Source organism: Falco naumanni, chromosome 9 (assembly GCF_017639655.2).
Source record: "Falco naumanni isolate bFalNau1 chromosome 9, bFalNau1.pat, whole genome shotgun sequence".
Taxonomy (NCBI): domain Eukaryota; kingdom Metazoa; phylum Chordata; class Aves; order Falconiformes; family Falconidae; genus Falco; species Falco naumanni.
Genome location: NC_054062.1, coordinates 8826906 through 8844461, shown reverse-complemented (window position 1 = coordinate 8844461; position 17556 = coordinate 8826906). Strand labels below are relative to the sequence as shown.

At 45.5% G+C, this 17556-nt stretch overlaps 2 protein-coding genes across 2 annotated transcripts; one reads left to right on the top strand and one right to left on the bottom strand.

The window, feature by feature from the left end:
• Positions 1 to 24: 24 nt before the first annotated feature.
• On the top strand, positions 25 to 3173 carry SURF2 (surfeit 2). Its single transcript, XM_040605287.1, has 6 exons — positions 25 to 158; positions 497 to 651; positions 871 to 974; positions 1421 to 1612; positions 2130 to 2296; positions 3072 to 3173. The coding sequence occupies exons 1-6, from the start codon at positions 51 to 53 to the stop codon at positions 3156 to 3158; spliced, it is 813 nt and encodes a 270-aa protein (XP_040461221.1). The 5' UTR covers positions 25 to 50; the 3' UTR covers positions 3159 to 3173.
• Positions 3174 to 3568: 395 nt separating this feature from the next.
• On the bottom strand, positions 3569 to 17485 carry SURF4 (surfeit 4). The gene is made up of 6 exons (XM_040605288.1): positions 17291 to 17485; positions 9530 to 9716; positions 8314 to 8390; positions 7658 to 7701; positions 6574 to 6760; positions 3569 to 6344 (listed from the first exon to the last, which is right to left on the bottom strand). The coding sequence occupies exons 1-6, from the start codon at positions 17336 to 17338 to the stop codon at positions 6078 to 6080; spliced, it is 810 nt and encodes a 269-aa protein (XP_040461222.1). The 5' UTR covers positions 17339 to 17485; the 3' UTR covers positions 3569 to 6077.
• Positions 17486 to 17556: the final 71 nt, after the last annotated feature.

The following is a 17556-nucleotide window of genomic DNA, read 5'->3' as shown; positions in this document are numbered from 1 at the left end:
GAGGCTGGCACCGGAAGGGGAGGCGAGCTCCGCTCTGGCGGCGCCTCTCTATGGCGGGGCTGGCGCCTGGCGGCGGCGCGGCCATGGCTGCGGTACCCGAGAAGGAGCGGCTCTTCCTGCGGCAGCACCCGCTCCTTAGCCTCGCGGAGCCGGGCAAGGTGAGGCTGGAGCCGGCCCGTGTGGGGCGGAGGGGCACCATGAGGGTCGGGGCCGCCCCCGAAGGGGGGACTGGGGCCGCCTCCCTGAGGGGTTCGTGAGGGAAGGCCGGGGCCGGGACTCCGGAGGGGGCCGTCGCGGGGGACGAGACCGGTTGGCAGCGGGCCGGGAAAGTTCTCCGGCAGGTGGGCTCAGCCCCAGTGAGGTGCCTGGCCCGGAGGCTTTTCTCCCGCTGTAGAAGTCGGAGGAAGGCGCTGGTGGGAGCCTGAGGCCTCCCCTGCCCTCCCCAGCTCTGGGGTAGCCCCCTGGCCTTCCCTGACCAGCTACTGTTTTTCTTCAGGTGAGATGCAGGCTGACAGGCCATGAGATGCCATGTCGACTGTCGGAGCTGCAGGCTTATACGAATGGCAAGAAGTATCAGCGGCTGGTAAAGACTGCCAGAGAGTTCGACTATGGCAAGTTTGAGCCCCACATAGTGCCCAGCACAAAGAATCTGTAGGTATTCTTCCTTCTGTGCATTATGCTTTACACTTTGTTCAATCTTAGACATAAAGTGGTTGAGCTTTACAAAGTTCTTGAGTCTTTATGGGTTTTGGGAGATGGGGAAAGTCTTTATAAAGTATCAACTTTGAGCACAGTGCTTGTAAGTGAAAAGTTATTAAGTCATCGCATACTTAAACCCTGTTGCTGGCTCTTTCTTCCTGTGTCTGTCAGACACCAGCTGTTTTGCAAGCTCACTCTCAGACACATCAACAAGTTTCCAGAGCACGTGCTGCGTCATGTCCAAGGGAAGCGCTATCAGAAGGCCCTAAAAAGATGTAAGTAGCTTTTCTGAAGATATAACCAGACAACTTTTTTCCCTACGCTGCTGAGATTCCAGTAGATCTGTGTGAAGGGATCAGTTTTCCTTAGATTGACAGTAATGTACAGCTGTTGCTGTGTGTGCCCCTCAGCTAGGAAGGAGGATCCCAGATGTAGGGAGCAGTCACCTTCCAGCAAATACGTTGGAACATCCTGACTTGAGAGGAGCAGTTCTGAAACTTCCCCAGAGAGGGTGGTTCACATGTCCAGCACAGCCTCTGTGTTAACATCTTTCCTGTCTGTCATGGTCTATACTGTCGCTGTGGATTCCATGAATGTATGTTAAGAGTTGGAGCTTGGCATACCTCTGAGTTGCATTTAATGTAAGCTAGAGTTGGGTACTAAAAGGACATGGGTGACTGGGCAGCCTCACTAAGTGCTGCCCAACGCTTTGCACTGTTAGACGAGGAGTGCCAGAAGGAAGGAGTGGAGTACGTCCCTGCCTGCTTGCGACAGAAGAAGCAGCAGACGCAGCACCCTGATGACCAAATGAATGGGAGCAGGCAGCCTTACAGAAAAGAGGAATTCTGGGAGCCAAAGTCCAGCGACGAGGGTGGAGAGGAGACAGATGACAGCATGAGTGACCTGTATCCACGTAAGAACATTGGTACCCTTTATGTCCTGAAGGGAATTTGTCGGCTAATTTTCTCCCAGCTTCTTTATAATGCTCATGTTGCTGAAGGCACGTGACTTCCATCCGGTTTGGGGTTCTTGGGTTTTGAAAAAGCTTATCACCACCAAGTAAGAAATAGCAGTTATCACTAAGTAATAACCAGAGTTGGATCACATAAAGTGTGAGGGGGAGGGATATAAGATGCACTGCGCTGGGATTTGCTGCTTTGTTTCTCAGCGAGTCTGACAGGTTGGTCAGGCGATGCTGCTGGCTTACAGGCGGAGGCGCTGCCTTGCCAGAACGGGCTAGTGAGAGCACCGGGCAGATTAAAACACCACCGTGTTTATTTCCCCGAGTATTTCGGTAGTGACACACAGATGCTTGCTGACTGGAAGCAGCCTGGCAAATCACCTTCCAAAATGCCCTCAAAGTAAAGGTAGGGGGAGGCAGAGCCTGTGTGCACAGGGAGCTGATTTTGAGCTACATCTTTGTGTTTTAGCTGCACTCTTCCCAGAAAAAAGCCCAGCAGCTCCACAAACCACAAAAGGCAGCGATGACTTTGCAACAGACAGCGAGGATGATGGGACCAAGCAGAATGGTGAGGTGAACAGAAAGGATGGTGGAAGAACACGTGTCAGCAGAGCAGTTGGCAACAAAAGAGGAAAGGTGGGAGTCACTGCAGCAGCAGGGGAGCATGGAGCTGGGATCCCCTCCCGTAGGTGTTTGTCTGATCTATTCCTGTCTGAGAACCAGCAGAAGGTGCAAAGCTGCTCAGAACAGACTTTCCCTGTGTGCCAGCCAGACTCGCATCCTGAGGCGTGAATTACTACCAGTAAACGTTATCCTGTCCGCAGTAACTAGAGATGTTCCTGCCTGTATAAAGAGCTCATCTTTGACAGGATCCTGCTGCACGCTGTCTTAACAGGGAGAGTGAAGCGTGTCTTGTGGGTTCTGTAACCTTCCTCCCCAGACACGCAAACACAAGTTAAACCCTTTGGAAGTCACAGGGTCAATCCAGAGCCTTTTTCTGCCTCTTTTGAGGAGCTGGCCAGGTCCTGCCTTATGGGACGCACCTCGGTCCTTCTCAGTGTGGGAAGCAGGCAGATGTTAGATCCATAAAGATGGATAAACCTTTCACACTCTCGGGCAGCCCCTGAGGAAGGTGCTAGACCCTTTGTAACCATATCAAACTGTGAAGTTAAGACTGGATAAAGTTTAGGTTTGTTGCTGCAGGGAGGCTGTCACCATTCGTATCGAATGAAACCCTCGTCACAGAGAAAATGCCAACTTCCAGGGCAGGGCAAGGAAAGATCCTGGCTGGCTCTGTGCTTGTTCTGTCTCTGGTGATAAAGGAGACCACACTGTTCTCTTTTAAGCTTTCTTAGGCCAGGCTGGATTTGGGTTTTAGGAATAAGCTGATTTAACCTTTTTTCCTCTACAGAAACAGTCAGGCCCTTTACAGAAGAAATTCAAGAGTCATCATCATCAAACCCCCAAGAACTTAAAGAAAGCAACCAACAGCAAATAAATTTTATGATAAACACACAGCCTGAAGCCTGTTGTATAACAATGTTGGCAGGTGCATGAGACAAAGTGTTTGCCCATTCTAGTTAACTGTTACTGGGGAGGGGAATAGTGGGGTGGAATTAACTAGTATTTGAACAGCCTTAAGCCACCCCCACCCCCCACCCAGGGAAGGACGACTGGTGCAGTCAGGGCCAGGCAGCCCAGTGGTCAGACCCCATTATGGAAAGAGGATTTTCAGAAGATGGGAGAGAAAGCCCAAGTCCTCTAACCAGCATTTCCAGGTAGCCTATCTGCAGAGTGTCACCAGTCACACACGCCAAGTGGATACAAAGATGCCATTGTTTTATTTTGATTGTTTCCAAAAATCAAAACATTTTCAAACACAACTAAGGTACAAAATACAGCATAAAATGAGAATTTATACTTATTTATTTTTCCACATAGAGAGCAAAAATATATTCAGAATGAATTCCAGAACACTTTGCACAGCCAATTGATAGCTGACATCCTGCTTGTGAGAGCTTCTCAGCCATGGGGAGAGGTCACTGTATTTTTGGGAGACGCACGAATACAGCAGCGTATGTAGGAAACCAGAACCTTCTGCTTTCAGGACTCACAGTTAGTAAGTGCATACCGTGCTGCCTAGAAATACCTTGTAATGCCCTTACCTAGTGTGCCCCTTTAGTACTGAAATACTTCTGCTGCAAGGGACAGTATTCAGTTCCTTTTCTTGGGGTATTTTGTTGGAAAGGGGACTTTATTTTCATAAACCAGTCAGTATTTCAGACTAGTCTGTCATCCAGCTCTTTAGTTAAGACAGGACACAAAGCTGAGAAAGCCAACTTAAGCAGTGCTTACAGGAGTTGTTTCTATCATTCCATTTATAAATGCTACTGACATCAACAGCAGTTAAGGTATCTGAGAATGGTTGCCTTGATGTAGTCTAAAACTAACTGTAAGACCTGCAGTGAAACTGAGAAAAAGCAGCCTGTGCTGTGTATGTGTAATGTAAAGGACAGTTTTGGTTCGCTATAGAGAGACGGGCACAGTGAACACTAGAGATGGAAGCTTCTCTTTCAAAACCTATTTAAAAAAATAACACCTTTTTCATGACCTGCCCTTAAATGCTGGCTTCCCCTCCCATCTACCCCCAAATACCAGTTAGTTTCCTTCAGCAGCACCACATCTTGCTATTACATAGGCTATTTTCCCCTGAAGATGATGAAATCACTATTTGTCATCAGTTCTTTCTGCCTAGTTTCATCTCCTAAAAAGCAACCGTTAAGCTGAACTGTTCAGGTTAGTGTCCTTACCAGGAGACCCTGGTAAATAGCTCCTGCTGGAGACATTCAGCTGAATTACTCCTTGAACAAACAGTTGAGCAGCTTTCTCAAGGGAGACAACAGTGCAAGGAATCAATGTCATGTAAGCAAGTTGGTAGGGCTCACGCTTTCTAGAATTCTTATCTAGTGAAAGAGGTTCACCTAGTTGACTAGCAGAGGGCAAAATGCCTCCTCTGAGCAGCACTAAGCATGTTCATGGCACAGAGAGCTGAAAACAGGGCCTTCCTGTCTCCTCACCATCATGCCGAGGAGTTCTTCCCTCTGAACACACAAGTTACATCCCTGGCTGCTTGTTCACTGCACAGTGAATGCACTTGCATTCTTCAGCTATAACCATTTGCATACAGAGTTGAGAACCGGGGCTATGGCAGCACACCCCTGACTTCCACGTTCCTCCCTACGCACCTCAGGTGCACCCCGAGACGGCAGACAGCAGGGGCTGCACTCGGGAGTTCAGCACCCCAGCTCTGCCGCTGTTCAGTCAGCTGGGACTTCTACAGCTGAGAGACAGACTGAAGTGAATCTAAGAAGCAAAGACTACAGATTAGAAGATTGGCTGCTCTCATCTCGCATGTACTGAGTGCGGGGAAAAGGGGAGCTTCTGTAATTCTGAAGACGCTTTCACCAATAACCTGCAATTCAGATATGGATTTGGGGCATATATGGATGGTAGCTGGTTAATAGCAGAAAGGAGCTTTTACTATGGAACCTGCAGCACAACTTGGCTCCCTTCTTGGGAATTCAGGAGGGACAACTGGGGGGGGGGGTGTGGAAAAAAGAAAAAAAAAGTTGTTTTGGCACAGAATTTTCACAGGATCTAACATTATGTCTCTTTAGGAGTATCTCCCCAACTTCCTTCTTTAAGTCTGATTAGCAATACAGGATTCCCAATTAGCAATACAGGATTCACCCTTGTTCCCCTCAAGAGCAGGACTGGGACATGTTAGAAAACCCTCTCCCTTTCCTTACTTAGAGGGAGGTACAACTACTTTCAGGCTTTTCTTTTTGCTTTCTGTTTGGGGGCAGGAAAGACCTCCCCTGCTGTTAAACAAAAATATAGTTACAGGTCTCTGAGCAGCAAAATAACAGTGATTTTTTTTTTTTTGATGCTGCTTTCCACCTTTATAAGCAATGCTATAACCAGTAATGGAACTCCTTATGCACAAAACTGTTTCGATGAGGGTGAGAAAGGGGATCCACTTTTTCAGTTATAGCTAGAACCCAACAGCACACTGAATGATACAGTTGTATCTGCTCACAGTATTTCAAATTTTAAAACATTGCTGACATTAAAACCAGCAACTGTTCTACTGCAACTCACTGAAGCATCAGCAAAATGCAGGTTCCTTGGGTTAGTTCCAAATCTAGGAAGTTAGAATAAGCCTAGGCAACATTCCTTGAAGAAATAGGATTTTATCTATTATATTACTGGTGCCACTGTAAATCAAATTCAAAACATCTGTGCCTTTAATAGGAAGGGGACATGTATGTGTAAAATGCTGGCAGTTTTTGTTGAATCCATAGACAATCAGTTCTGGACTTAGTATTTTATGTCCCAAGAAGTGTTGCTATTCCTGTTACCACTCTTTTTTCTTCTCATCCATGGAGACTCCACCAGGACCCAGTGCAACCACGAGGAGGAGACCTCCAATTACAGACGTGGTCTGGAAGAAATCATATTTGAGGAAGTCGTGCATGGGCTTGTAGGCTGGGACGGTCCAGAAGGCATTGAAGTAGATGTTGATGCCAAAAAGCCAGATGACTAGAGTCAAGGCAGCCAGCTTAGTCTTGAAGCCAATTGCCACCAAGATAATCAGGGCTGTGCCCACAATGTTCTGCAGAATCTGCAAGGAAAAAAGAACAATGTGTAAGCTGATGGTTTTAAGAGATACATAGACATAAGAACAGACATGGATAGTTCAATAGAACAGGTTGTCATGGCATAGATGATCTAATAACTTTCTAAACATTAATTCTACTAAAAGAGACTCGCTGAGCAGGTCCTACAGCCAATCTAGGAGCTGGTACTCTATTCTAGTTCCTTAACTCACACTTTTATACTCAGATACTTACAGAAAAGAAGTTCATATCAAAATGTAGCAGTGTCATGAACATGAGGACCAGCAGCACACGGCCCCCCAGCTGCATATACTGCTTAGGAGAGCTTTCCCGCATGGTAGGAACACCAGCAAACATGCTCTTCCCCTCTGAGCGCGACTCAGCCAAAAGCAGCAGCAAGCCTCCCCCAAGGGCAAGATTCCTACAGAAAGGGGAACAAAAAAAAGCGCCATTTACTACAGTTTGCAGTGATCTATAGATTTTAAGTCTCATCTGACAATTTAAACTCAGTAAGAATCTGCATGCTAGTGAGGAGTGACCTCTGCACATCTGCATTAGGCTTCACAGCTGAAACAGTAGTGTTGTACACAAAATTTCCACAAGCCTGTCCAGACACATACAGCCTGCCAGGGAAGCCCAGCACCCACAGCTCAGGCAAAGTTGCTTAGCATCTGTTACAGCATGGATTTAATCACGTTGAAGTTACTCTGTACCTCAGGTTTAGCCACACATGCCAAAGTAGTTCAGAAGTTGCTTTGAGGAAACAGAACAGCAGTACTGCTAAAGAGGTTACAAGTTCCCAGGGCTGTAGTAAGCCCAGAACGCAGTTTTTGTGCTGCCCCCCACCCTCCTCTCAGAGAAGAGTGGTAAAAAGGTAATAGCTAGGACTTGACAAGAAAGCTCATGTTTAAGAACCCTTTCTTCTACTTAGAGAAGATGTTAGAGATCTAAAATCCCAGAAACCACTCTAGTATCTGCATGCTTTAGTTTTCTTGGAAAATTGCTTCAGTCATGCATAAGCACAGTTGCTATTTAGGAAATAATAGCAAGCTCCCTGTCCAGCTTGGACAGTTTTGTGAGCTCTCAGCAAGGACATTAGTAACAGAAGCACTCAGATCCCAGTGGGTTGGGATTTGTCTTTCCCTTCCACAGACTCTACTCATTTTAAGTGCTGTCATTTCTTGTTTAACATAAATGTATAATTTGTAAAATCTTTCTAGTAAATACTATGTACAAAGATCATTTCCTCTGTCAGTAAGCAGCAGTGACAGCCAACAATTTTTGTTCCATTTTGATAAAAATTTTTGAGTAGGCATACCTCATCAAGAACTTCAGGTCCCATAGAATGCTGTATGCAATAGTCTAGGCGAAGAATAAAACAGGTTAAGACACCATGTAATTTCTGAATTTCTGTTACAATCTCAAGGCCGTACTATCCATAGTAGAAGTCAATTATAGGTATGTTATACTGAACAAAACAAGGTAGGTTACATCAATGTGGTCCAGTGAGTCAGCGTAAAACAGGGAACAGAAGCCAGAATTCGGCTTTCACATTAGCCCCTGCAAAAACGCGTTAGTTTTGGACAGGAAGGATGCTCCTAGCTAGGATCCTTTGTGAGGAGGACAGTCCTTTCTAAAAGCTGTGTGCTGAAGGCCAAAGCAACTGCAAGTTCCACATTTGGCATGTTACTGACATACAGGTGACTTGCAAGTTACTTCTGCTAAATTGGTCAAGGTCAAGTATTGAATCGATGTCTCCAGCTGACTAATTGCAATTACAGCCAAGGATCTATTGGGCACATCAGAAGGACAGAAGCAGCAAAACAGTTCAATGCCATTGAGGACTGGCACTAGGCCAAGGTGGAGAAAAATTCCAGGGTTGCAAGTTGTATTTAAATATGTTGGTAGGACTGGGGCTAAGAGAGAAGATTTGAAAGATACAGTTTAGAAGGGCTGAAGACTTAAGCTTCCTACCTGTAATGCTATAATTCCAAACAGTCCAAAGCAGGCATATTGCACAAAGTTCCTACTCAGCACCAGGATACAGCCGCCTGAGTTGGGGAAATTGAACACAGTTACACTTCTGGCTTGCACAGGAAAAGATGCTGCAGGAATGCCAACTGGTTTTGAACTGAGCAGACTGATCTCTTTCGAATGGGCCACAAAGAACACCAGACAGGAAATTTTAATGGCACAAATCAGTTCAAGAACTTAGAAGTTTTAGTGCATTTTAAAATATCATTCCAGAAGTACCTTTTATTTTATAAAGGGTAAGCACATGCTGAATGCAGTCCCCAACACAGGACTATACAGCAGCTATCAAAGCATTAAAGGAAGTTAAAAAGAAACTCAACTAATTATGGATTTGCCTTTTTTTTTTTTTTAATTGAGATAACTGTTAGGGCAAACACATTATATTCTTTTTCCTTGAAAGCTTTTGTTTTATATTCCTCCTCAAGTCTTCCATCACAAAGCACTGACAGCCTTTGCCACTTACATGAAGACTGGTAGCTACATTAAGCTGACTACACAAAAATGAGACTAAATAAATATCCAAACACAGACACAGGCCAAGAAATTGGCAGAAGAATCAAACACAGTAGATCAGAGACAATATAAACAGAAAAGAATTTTACTCCTCTCCACTTCCGATGCCCCAAGGCAACCCTGCACACATGCAGAAGCTCCACTTCTGGGATTATTTTGATTCCTGGGCTTTCAAAGTCTCTGACACAAGCACTCTCTCAGGCTTAAGTGTACAACTGTAGGATAAGACTTGGCCATTGAGATTAATACCCATAAAAATAGGAGGCTGAGAAAGTCTTAACACTGCCCTATTTAAGAAAACATGAGTATTTCATTTAGAGAATTCAGGGGTGTGGTATGTGATTATAGATATAGGTACAGAACTGAAAACAGATTGTAGTAATGGATTCTTGGCATCTCGTGACTCAGAGGTAGTGTGTCACAATAAATTCTCTAAGACTACTTCTAAGATAGGCTGAAGTGAGTCAATTAAGAGTTCTTTTCATTCAGCCAATGTAGTACTATCCGTTCTAAGCTGCCAATGGCTGTTAAGAAATCAGCGAGGCATCCTGTGCTCACACAATTCACAGTGCTTACATGAGCCAGGGTGGCAGACACACTGGAGCGCTCTGGCATCCACTGTAACAGCCTTAGAGCCACTTACTCAGCTGCCCGAAGAGATTTATGAACACAAAGATGGAGGCCAGGAAATAGCCACAGTTCCATGTGCCATCAATGTAATCCCTCTGTTCACTCCACTGGAACCACATGCGGATGCCATCCTCCAGGAAGGTGCTGATCAGGCACAGGCGGGCCACGTGGGGAAGGTACTGCTTCGTCACTCTCAGGAACTGCATGGGCAGACAGCATTGTTAGCAGGGAAGGAAGGCAAGGTGATACTCAAGGCATAACAGATCCATGCACTCTGCAGATTGAGGTCAACAGTTCTCATGCACACAGAGTCATCAACATCCAGAGAGAAACACATACTTGGGACTTGGATTTAACACAATTCTTCTCCACTCCAGTTTGGGAACACTTGGCAGCAGCGGGGGAAACCTGTTGCCATGCTCCATCCAAAGAGCATTTTACACAAGGACTTGGAGAAAAGCATGATCCAGCAGCACCTTTCTATGTGACAGGAACTGTGTTTTGATGGAGCTCTTACTAGATGAGGGCTGACCTTGGGTTTAGTTTGTCTTCCTCAGGGTTTCATGTTACAGTTCAACTATCAGATAGCCAGGAGCTGAAAGGGCAATCCTCTCCCACCCACGTGCTCAGGCACTCAGCACCCTGTACCAAACTGATTGAGGGAGTCAGGCTGACAGAAGACTAACTCTGTACAAGCTAAAAAAAAAAAATAATTAATAAGCTTTCTGCCAAGCTAGTTCCCTCTAACAGCTCAGAAAGGCAACAGTGCAAAGCATGTGTACTTGTGTAGCAGCAGCAGCTATTAGATTAGCGTAGCTGTTGCACAGAGGAGGGTGCCGTTTCATGCAAGTACACGCAGTTTCTACTTCTATTAAACCCAGCATTCTCTGCAGAAAGAAAACAGGCGTTTACACCTACAGTTCAGTGTACTAGCTAAAAGGAAACTATATCACTGCGCAGCAGAGGCTGAGCTTTAGTTCTTGTGAATGCAAGATGTACCTAGTCCCACATACCCCTCTACCCTGCCAGCCCAGTGGCGAGTTTGCTCTGCAATTATAATAATTACAAGAAACAAACAGAATTGCCAAACAGTGTCCGGGCAAGCATGCTCTACAGGACTGCGAGGTGCAGAGGAAAACTTGCAGCCTCTGGATTATGACAAGTGCTTAACTGTCACCCAGTTTCCTGAACAGCACTGGTTGTTACTTAATGGAGACTTCCATGAGGATTTGGTTGTCACTCAGAATGCAAGCTGGCACTTGGCTGGCCCATTTCATGCACAGATCACTAGATCTGTGATCACTAGATCAGCCAGATCACTAGAAGAACATATTTGGAGTCAGCATATGCTACTGTTTGAGTAAGTGCAATCCAGTAAGAAACAAATGTAAGTTTAATCTAAAACTAACTACAAGATTATCCAGCAGCTTTGTACCTTCAGATGACAGGAGTAGTTTGGGCAGGTTGACACTTGTGAAAGCAAATGCCCATGCCAAGCCCTCACGCAAAGCTGCCAGACTCCTCCTAGTTCTAACGCAGGGATCTCTGTGGAGCCATTTAACAAAACCCCATTATCCCACAGTCTGACGCGTCAAACAGTTTATGCAATATTAGAATACTTCAAACCTGAAAAGTTGTGGGGGAGCCAACATGTGTACGGGCATCTTCCAGACCACATTGAACTGTATTAAAAAAATGGACAGAAAAGGCACACAAGCCTTTTATTTCATAATTCAGTATTTACATTGACTTCAGGTCAGACAATACAGCTGATTTGTTTCTTTTTACGCAGAATCTTTTTGAAAAGTTCTGGCAGCGTTGCATACTTCCAGTGTATATGCAAGTGCAGAGAAAGGAGACTCAAGCCATTTCTGGAAGTTTATTCTTGCCACATTAATTAGTAAATACTAAAGACTCTTCCAAATCCTGTGCAAATGCCAAGCCTTGCTCACTGTGTAACTGAAGGTCATCACAAGAAAAGCAATTCATCAAACCTGCTTAATAGTCAGTTAAACAGCTAGTATCGGGACAAACTACACTAGTTGTACTGCATGCATCCAGAGTCTAAGGGTCGGGATTCAAGTTAATCAAGGGCATTTTAAGTGCAGCTGTACTCTGACTCAGGGCTGCCACTTCAGGCTTTAAACCATAGAAATGATTGGATGAATGAGTCAGAAGAAAATTGGTGATCTTTGTCACCAAAAGAGACACACATCTTGGTTTACAAATCTCTCCTCTCCCAGATTTCACTGTGCATTTCGACAAACTTGCTGAGGAATACTAAGGATAAAGTTGTTTTGGAAATAGTACAAAACCAAAAGTGGTTTGTAAACTAAGTTTGCCTTGTCAAGACACAGAACAGGCAACTTTGGTCTAGAAGGGGATTAAACAGGACAACTGCTGGGCATCTTTAAGAAAAGGAAAAACACACTGCTGTGAAAAGGTGGGGGGGGGGGGGGGGGCGGCGGGGAAAGCAAACACAAGACAATATCTGCCTCTAGGCCTCATCTTTGTTGTTGTGAAGTGGGTCAACATGAACTGATCTAATCTTCCCCTTCCCTGAAACCAAAGACTGCCAACAGTCCAGGTGAAGAAGCCAAGAACACATTTAGCATTCAACATGTTCTCATGGCATATAGAGGGAATTTAACGCTATCTGTTAAACATAAGTGTGTACATCCCATCAGCTTAAGCCATGTCAGAAAGAGTAAAGCCTGAGGCAGCTGCGGTGCTAAGCTTCCTTATCACGACACATGTCATCTTTGGACATCCATACCTCATGCAGCTGCATTTACTTTGCTACCACAAGTTGAAACCTCTGTACGTGGCAAGCTTCAAGTAAACAGGCTTCAGAAACAGACTGTATGAACAAAAATCCAAACCAACAGAACAACTGGCCATGGAGATCCAGAGAGAAAGAAGAGAACAATTACATGGTAGTTATAGAAAGTAACAGACATCAAGGGAATTCCCAATTAGAGGATTTGGGTATAAATCAGCTAAGGAATTTAACTAAAGACAGTAAATTCTAAGAAACAGGAGATCTCCAGAAGTGGGACTAAACTAATAGTACCAGACATCCTGGGTTTGTCCCTACACATCACTAGCAACATGTGGCTCAATGACTGCAGCCCGAGACCACTTCCTGTTTCCTTTATGATTCACACAGAAAAAAAGCAGCAAACATGGGAAAAACTGGTAGCTGCAGTTAACAAAATACCCAACTAAGACAGGGGGGTTGAAACACACACTCCACTGAGCACAACACATGTAAGCCAAATCAAAACTGTTGAGATTGATGGAGGTGGCAGCGTTAAACTCATGACATCAAGTAACTGGATGGCTTATTCTGCTGTGGGCTTTTCATCAACTGTTCTTAGCACATACTGTCTCCTTGCAAGAAGCAAAACATCTTGAGAAAAGACAACAAAACGCTGAAGTAAAACTATTTTAAAGAAGAACAGCTGGTTCTGTGTTGGCAGCCAAGTCACTAGCACACTAGAGAGGCTTTGTGTTGCCACTTCCCCCTCTAACGCGATTAGAAAGGCAAAGATAAGATTTAAATGCTCCTCTCAGTTTAACAAGCAAAGATGCACAAGAACATCCAGGGATCCCTAAATCACATCTCTGCTCAAAACTTATTTTGAATATTTCAAGCCTCCTTTTGAAAACCACGAACAGAGCTGCCCCAAGACAGGTATTAAAGTGATTCTGTTTTGACTCTTACCATGCTTTCTAACAGTTCCAAATTTGTTAAAAATCCAGTCCATTTTGTTAAAGTGTATACACCATAGCATAATTACAGATATTTTAAGACCAATACACTGCCAGATGTTGGGAATTTTTGCTGTCATCTAGGTACATTCTGTCCAAGTAAACACCTTTGCTCTGTGTGTACATGTGTGTTCTTGGACCAGGGAAGTTATGAGCATGGTGATGGACAGCAGTCTGCTAATCTATGCAGAATGCCTTCTTGGGGGCTGCACACACATAATTATTATATCACACAATTATTATTAGTCTAGAGCTTCTGATAAAGGCATATTCCAAATATCTAGCTTTTATTCATTTCAGGGATTGCTTTGTTCTGGGAGGCCACAGACCTCTAGCAGCCTGGGACACCTGTGATCATCTCTGGAATAGTATGCTCAATCCTCTGGGTAGAAAAATCCTATTTCTTAAGATAGGAAAAAATCCCTATAACTTCCTTTCACCAGCCTGTATGTATCCACTTAAGGAGATCCCACCTGAAAAAAAAAAAAAAAATCACAGGGGCTGCAACACCCATCACATTGGGCTAATCAATGTCTACAAGTTATCTGTGAAAACTGGGAACCAAGGCTTTCCCACTTATTTCAAAAGGCAAGAAGAGAGCTCTGACCCACTAGAACACTGCCAACCTTAATCAAGTTTTTAATTGCAGGAAGATTTCTCATGACAATGCTTTTCACTTCTGAAGCGCGCTTTACACCATCCCTTTTCAAAAAGGCTATTTATTAATCAAATCGGTAAAATGGGATTTATAGTCATGTATTGCATTTTGCTGTCACTCTTTATGGGAAGATTATTTCCCAGCCTTTCCAACTAGGTCATTTGGCTTATAATGATAAGGAATCAGCGCAGTGACATGATGAAGTTACAGAAAATGTTTCCAAATTCAGGTTTTTTAATATAACACACAAAAAAAGTTCAGACTAACAATGAAATGTTTTCTTCTCCCTTCCGTCTTCTGCAAAATAGGATACCAAGATGTTAGAACTAGCTGAACAACTAGTGCATCAGCATTTATGTTGGAAAATTAAATAAAACCCCCAGAGTCTGGATCTCCCTTACAGCCCTTTCAGTGCAGTACAATGACTCAATAGTTTCCTTGCATGTTTGTCCATAACTTTTTTTTTTTTAGAACAGCAGAAATACCAGGCACCCACATTCCTAAAGATTATTAAAGAAACTTGAAAAGTTGCTTGAAATCTGCTCCCTCTTACAGGGATTACAGAGGAGAGACAACCAGTTCTATAACCCCAAACAATCAGTACAGGTCCCAGACACAGCTATTTTCAGTACAATAATGTCAGCAGTACATTCTGACTGCACTGAAGGGCTTAGCACGTAATATTTTAACAAGGCTGACTAAAAAAGGGCTTAATTTCCGAGCATGTAAATTATTTAATTAGTAACGTTGGACTGGTGCTCAAAGAACAAACCAGTCCATAAAGCCTGTAGTTGGGCATCATTTTGAACCAAGATCCTGATTTTCTTGCACTGTGTATCACCTAGATTTTAAGAACCCTTAATAGCTTTTCCCAGCCTCCCCAATATCTAGCAAATTGCCTTCTCTGAAATCAACAGGACCACCTCCCAACACCCACCAAGTAGCTGTCTCCTCCGCTGGCTGCGGACCTTGGAAACTGCTAAGAGCTCAGAGCAGAACTGCTCACCAGCCATACTGTGTACCTGTGGGCTACAAACTCACAGTACAGCCAAGCTAAACTAACGGCCAGTTCTCATCACAAGTGATCCCACCACCAGCATTGGTGCTTACTTGACCTAAACAAGTGGATAACTGAACCAATAGGAAAAAATAAACTGCACTTTTTCCCTGCCAGTTCAGCTCTACAGTCCAGTGACAGAAGAGTGCTCGTGTGAGAGAAAAGGGGAACGTAGCCTTGAGAGAAACAGGACAACCCCTTTCACTGACAGGGAGCTGTCAGGCAAGCTTAGCTGCCTTGTAAGACCATGCCTTCAGTGCACTAGTTCACCTCTGGATTAAGAGCCACTTGTTATTACCGAGTATCTTGGCACTCAAGGCATAATTTACTAATTCAAAGGGAAATTACAGTATCTGAGAAAAGTTAAGCTTTAGTTCTTGAATTTAAGGAACAAGATTACTCTTGCTTTTGTAAGAGACATACAGGACTTACTGATAAGCCATGGAAGTAGCTGTAACATTTTCCCACAGGGCTTTTATGCTACAAAAATTAAGACTCATTAAGTCTTGAACACTAGTACAAGGAGTGGAGAAAGCAAGGCTATCACTGAGAATACATTCAGATCCCAGAAGAGCCACCGTCCAGCCTCATGACCTCCACCTCCATTGAGGGGAGTTTCAACATCATTTCAGTCCAAATGTTACAAGTATTTTTTTTTAATCCAAGATGAACTAACTAGCTTCTGTAATGCCAAGTGTTAACTTTGCAATATACACCCAGGATTATTGTTTAGTAAGTCTTTCCACTCCTACACTGGTGCGATACTGAGTTTTAGCAGCACACACAGTACTGAAAGTATCCCACTGAGCTACAAGGCAGCTATTTGGAGGCAGAATTATCAAAGGAGTTAGTTACTTGGAAAGCTGTAAAAATTGTTTTGCAATCTGATGGGTAAGTGTATGCAAACACTGCAAATTCTGCAGCTAAAGGAAAGACTCACCTTTAAATAGAATGTAGCCAAGCACAAATAAAGTTGTGCCATTTAAAACTCATTTTGGGAGGAAGCAAACTGCGTTTCAGCTGGACAAAAGAGCTTTCAGTAGTATGAAAAAAGGGGTGTTAAAGACATCTAGAAATAATCACACAGGAATAAACAGGGAAGTGTTATGAAAAGGTCAGAACAAGCTTGTAAGTTCTGGCAAGTAATTTGAACACTACAGTGATAGTTTACTTTCTCCAAAAGGAGAGGGCAAAGAGAGGATGACCAAGATGATGCGGACACCCCTTAAACTGAATACTCCACACACCGTAAGAAACTCTGTCTCCAAGACCAGTCTTCCATCTGGGGGTGGGGAGGAAGTATGGAACAGGTTTTCCCAGTGAAACTGGGCTCAAGACACAGAGGCAGCAGCACAGCCCCCTCAGAGCTGTGACGTGTTAGCATGCACCACACAACTCACGCTGCTTCCATCGGCAGAGTTGAAGAACCAGGCAGAATCAGATTTTCCAGAGAACTTGCTAAACGCGATTAGATGCCTCTTATTTTCAATTAGATGAATCACCATGACAGTGGAGATCTTCCTAACACCATCACTAACAGATCAAAATGTTCCTGCTCTCACATGTAGTAAGAGATCACAAACTTTTATCTCACAGACGAATCTGTAAGGGCTTCCACCGAAGCAAATATAAAAAAAGATTACAAGACAACACCAGGTTGTTTGCCTTCCTTTTGCCCTAATTCTGAGCTCAGTACTACAATGCTGGCAAACCTCTTCCAGGTTGGGTTTCCAAGTGTCAGCCAAGGCTTCGATTTTTGCTTTCCTGTCACCACCACCTCACCCCGCTTTCCCACACCCTTTTACCCCCTATCTGCCAGCCAGACAGCTTTTGAGAAAGCGAGAGCAGCTCAGTCTCCTGCTCCCAGGGAGAAGCCCAGCTCCCAAGAACTCCCAAGCCCAGCTCCCAAGGAGAACTCCCCTGCCTCGCCGTACAGGCGGCTCAGGATCAGACACGGGCCTCGCGCGAGGGCAGGGGGCAGCCGCTCCCACAGCAGCCCGGCCGCCGGGCCTGCGCTAGCCGCCCCCACGCCGCCGGGGAACCGAGCCCCCAGCCTCCCCTCAGAGCCGAAGCGGCCCAGGAAGCCCCCAGCCTCCTCAGGGCCAGGCCCCGGGCCCGCGCCGCCGCCATCCCAGTCTACCCCAGCGCAGCCCAGCTGGGCCCCTCAGGGCGGCGGCCATAACCCCCTCCTCAGGCGGGGCCCGCCGCGGCGCCCCCTCACACCCGGCCCCAGCGCACAAAGGCCACCCAGCCGGGGAAGGGCGAGCGGGCGGGCGGGCACCCACCTGATCCGCGAAGTCTTCAGCGGTGCTCATGATATCGTTCTGGCCCATGGCGGCAGGAGGGGAGCGCTGCCGGCTGCTGCGCGCCTGGGGCCCGGCCTCACGCTCGGCTGAGGGCCGCGGGAAGGGCGGGCAGGCGGGAGGGAGCGCCGGGCCGGGCCGCGCCGCCGCTCGGCTGCTGCTGCCACGTAGGCCAGCCCTTAAAGGCGCCGCGCGGGCGGCAGCGCCGGCGCGGGCGGGGCGGGGCGGTGGCGCCGGGAGGGCGGGGA

Coding starts and splice junctions, on each gene's coding strand:
- SURF2 (XM_040605287.1), top strand. CDS start 51: ATGGCGGGGCTGGCGCCTGGCGGCGGCGCGGCCATGGCTGCGGTACCC. Junction 652..870: donor GTGCCCAGCACAAAGAATCT/GTAGGTATTCTT, acceptor TGTGTCTGTCAG/ACACCAGCTGTTTTGCAAGC. Junction 975..1,420: donor TCAGAAGGCCCTAAAAAGAT/GTAAGTAGCTTT, acceptor TTGCACTGTTAG/ACGAGGAGTGCCAGAAGGAA.
- SURF4 (XM_040605288.1), bottom strand. CDS start 17,338: ATGGGCCAGAACGATATCATGAGCACCGCTGAAGACTTCGCGGATCAG. Junction 9,717..17,290: donor CTGAAGACTTCGCGGATCAG/GTGGGTGCCCGC, acceptor CTGCCCATGCAG/TTCCTGAGAGTGACGAAGCA. Junction 6,345..6,573: donor TTGATATGAACTTCTTTTCT/GTAAGTATCTGA, acceptor TTTTCCTTGCAG/ATTCTGCAGAACATTGTGGG.